Source organism: Alosa pseudoharengus, unplaced genomic scaffold (genome assembly GCF_046254945.1).
Source record: "Alosa pseudoharengus isolate Yale_2024_CS ecotype anadromous, Long Island Sound unplaced genomic scaffold, YU_APseudo_1.1 YU_APseudo_1.1_scf_8, whole genome shotgun sequence".
Lineage (NCBI taxonomy): Eukaryota > Metazoa > Chordata > Actinopteri > Clupeiformes > Clupeidae > Alosa > Alosa pseudoharengus.
This window is the reverse complement of record NW_027468870.1, coordinates 4,094,643-4,097,142: the sequence shown is the minus strand read 5'-3', so window position 1 is coordinate 4,097,142 and position 2,500 is coordinate 4,094,643. Positions and strand designations below refer to the sequence as shown.

The 2,500-nt window shown below is 44.1% G+C and overlaps 1 protein-coding gene across 1 annotated transcript in view; it reads left to right on the top strand.

Annotated features, from left to right (window-relative positions):
* wwc1 (WW and C2 domain containing 1) overlaps positions 1–2,500 on the top strand; it is a gene marked incomplete at both ends in the record, with an annotated part of 37,059 nt that overhangs the window by 3,966 nt on the left and 30,593 nt on the right. Inside the window, 2 exon segments of the mRNA XM_076273610.1 lie at positions 1,175–1,321; positions 2,473–2,500. The exon segment at positions 2,473–2,500 is cut by the window's right edge and continues 43 nt beyond it. Of these exon segments, the coding sequence (XP_076129725.1) occupies positions 1,175–1,321; positions 2,473–2,500 (175 nt within the window).

The following is a 2,500-nucleotide window of genomic DNA, read 5'->3' as shown; positions in this document are numbered from 1 at the left end:
ATTTTTCTTAATTCACCTGTAATCATAAGTGCTGTCATTGTTGTGGTGGTTTCTTCAGTGATTAGTCACACAGGGTGCATGTGCTAACTGAAGCACACACACACACACACACACATACACACTTAGACACAGGCTCATATGCACGCACACACACGAAAACACACATGCACACTCATACACAGACACATACGCACACATACACACACATACACACACACACACACGCACACACACACACTGCAGTGATCAGTCACACTGTGTGAGCGTGCTAAGTGCTCACTGCTGTTCTCCTCATTGCTGTTTAGCAGGACGGCCCATTCTGCTACACACTCCTAATAATGATGATCAAGTGTGTGTGTGTGTGTGTGTGTGGACGGCCCATTCTGCTACACACTCCTGATAATGATGATCAAGTGCTCCACAGTGTGACTGATCACTGCAGTGTGTGTGTGTGTGTGTGTGTGTGTGTGTGTGTGTGTGTGTGTGTGTGTGTGTGTGTGTGTGTGTGTGTGTGTGTGCGTGCGCGTGCGTGCGTGCGCGTGTGCGCGTGTGTGCGTGTGTATGCGTGTCTGAGTATGATAATTTCATGTTTGCCATTTGGAGTATTTTTTAGGAAGGCACATCATGTCAGGTTTGAATTCTGCTAATGTGGTGAATACCTCCATCCGTTTACCGTAAACATCCTAATACATGCACCTCTACTCTAGATGGAGGATGTGCTGTGAGGCAGTTAGCTGCTGCTTTGTTTTTTATATTTCATGCAGCACAGCAAGGTCACACTTGAATTTGAACATTACTATTCAAGGGTTTATTTTACAACAATTTATTTGATGATAAATTAAATAGTATACTACCAGTCAAAAGTTTGGGGTCACTTAGTAATTTCAACAGTTGCATTGTTTATTTTAATCAGGGCAGCAGTTTTCAGATTACATTAGGTGCTTCCATAATTGCAAAAGGGTTCTCCAATGTTTTCTCAGTTAACCTTTTTAAAATGATATCAGATTAGTAAACAGAATGTGCCTTTGGAACATTGGATGAATGTTTGCTGATAAGGGGGCAATGTAGATATTGCATTAAAGATCAGCAATTTCTTTCTACAACAGGTTAGCGTGCGTGCGTGCGTGCGTGCGTGCGTGCGTTAAGTGTTGACCTGTGTTTGGTGCTTTTGCAGAAACTGGCTGCGTTGAAAGATGGCTTCCAGCTGGAGGCGGGCTCTCAGTCAGATCTGTGGGCCAGCAGCACGTCATTGGCCAACTCCAACCTGTCGATCCCACGCCTCTATTCTGACGCCCAATCCCAGACAGACATCCCCGCTGAGGTGAGAGACATAACAGAAAATGAAAACTGTGACTAAGGGTTGGGTTGTTAACATATGCTTTGGGTTGAGAAGTGAAAGTGTCGTTTTTGTGTTTATTTATATTTAAAAATATATATAAAATATAGATATAAAATATAGAAAAAAACAGAGTGCTAGGATGGCTTCGCAACTTTACCACCTACAAGGCGAAGCGTAGTTAGCCAAAGGCTAAGCGTAGTTAGCCAAAGGCTAAGCGTAGTTAGCATAAAGGCTAAGCGTAGTTAGCATAAAGGCTAAGCGTAGTTAGCCAAAGGCTAAGCGTAGTTAGCATAAAGGCTAAGCGTAGTTAGCACAAAGGCTAAGCGTAGTTAGCACAAAGGCTAAGCGTAGTTAGCATAAAGGCTAAGCGTAGTTAGCATAAAGGCTAAGCGTAGTTAGCGGCAGGCCTCATTTCCCTGCTGGGTGGGAGTGTGGTTCAGGAGAAGCACGTGGAGCGCCACAGGTTTGCACCCTCCCCCTCCCCCCGCCCACCCACACTAAACCGTTACAGTGCATGACCTGTCTCACCTACATGATCTGAGCTTAGTAAGAGATGTGCATGACCTGTCTCACCTACATGATCTGAGCTTAGTAAGAGATGTGCATGACCTGTCTCGCCTACATGATCTGAGCTTAGTAAGAGATGTGCATGACCTGTCTCACCTACATGATCTGAGCTTAGTAAGAGATGTGCATGACCTGTCTCACCTACATGATCTGAGCTTAGTAAGAGATGTGCATGACCTGTCTCACCTACATGATCTGAGCTTAGTAAGAGATGTGCATGACCTGTCTCACCTACATGATCTGAGCTTAGTAAGAGATGTGCATGACCTGTCTCACCTACATGATCTGAGCTTAGTAAGAGATGTGCATGACCTGTCTCACCTACATGATCTGAGCTTAGTAAGAGATGTGCACATCTGATACCTCACATTATGTTTCATGCAGGAGTGCCTCAGTTCTGTTGTTTTCAGTGATCTGAGCTTACCTTTTTACATTTTTTTTTTATTATAGCAGCAAGCAGCCATTTAGTCCAAATTAAAAGTCAATGTAAAACATAAAGTATCATATATCAGCAACTGCTGATTATTATACCCCCCCCCCCCCCCTCCCCACTGCCTGTGCTGCAGTTTGTATCAAACAGTAATAAGCTGGCTG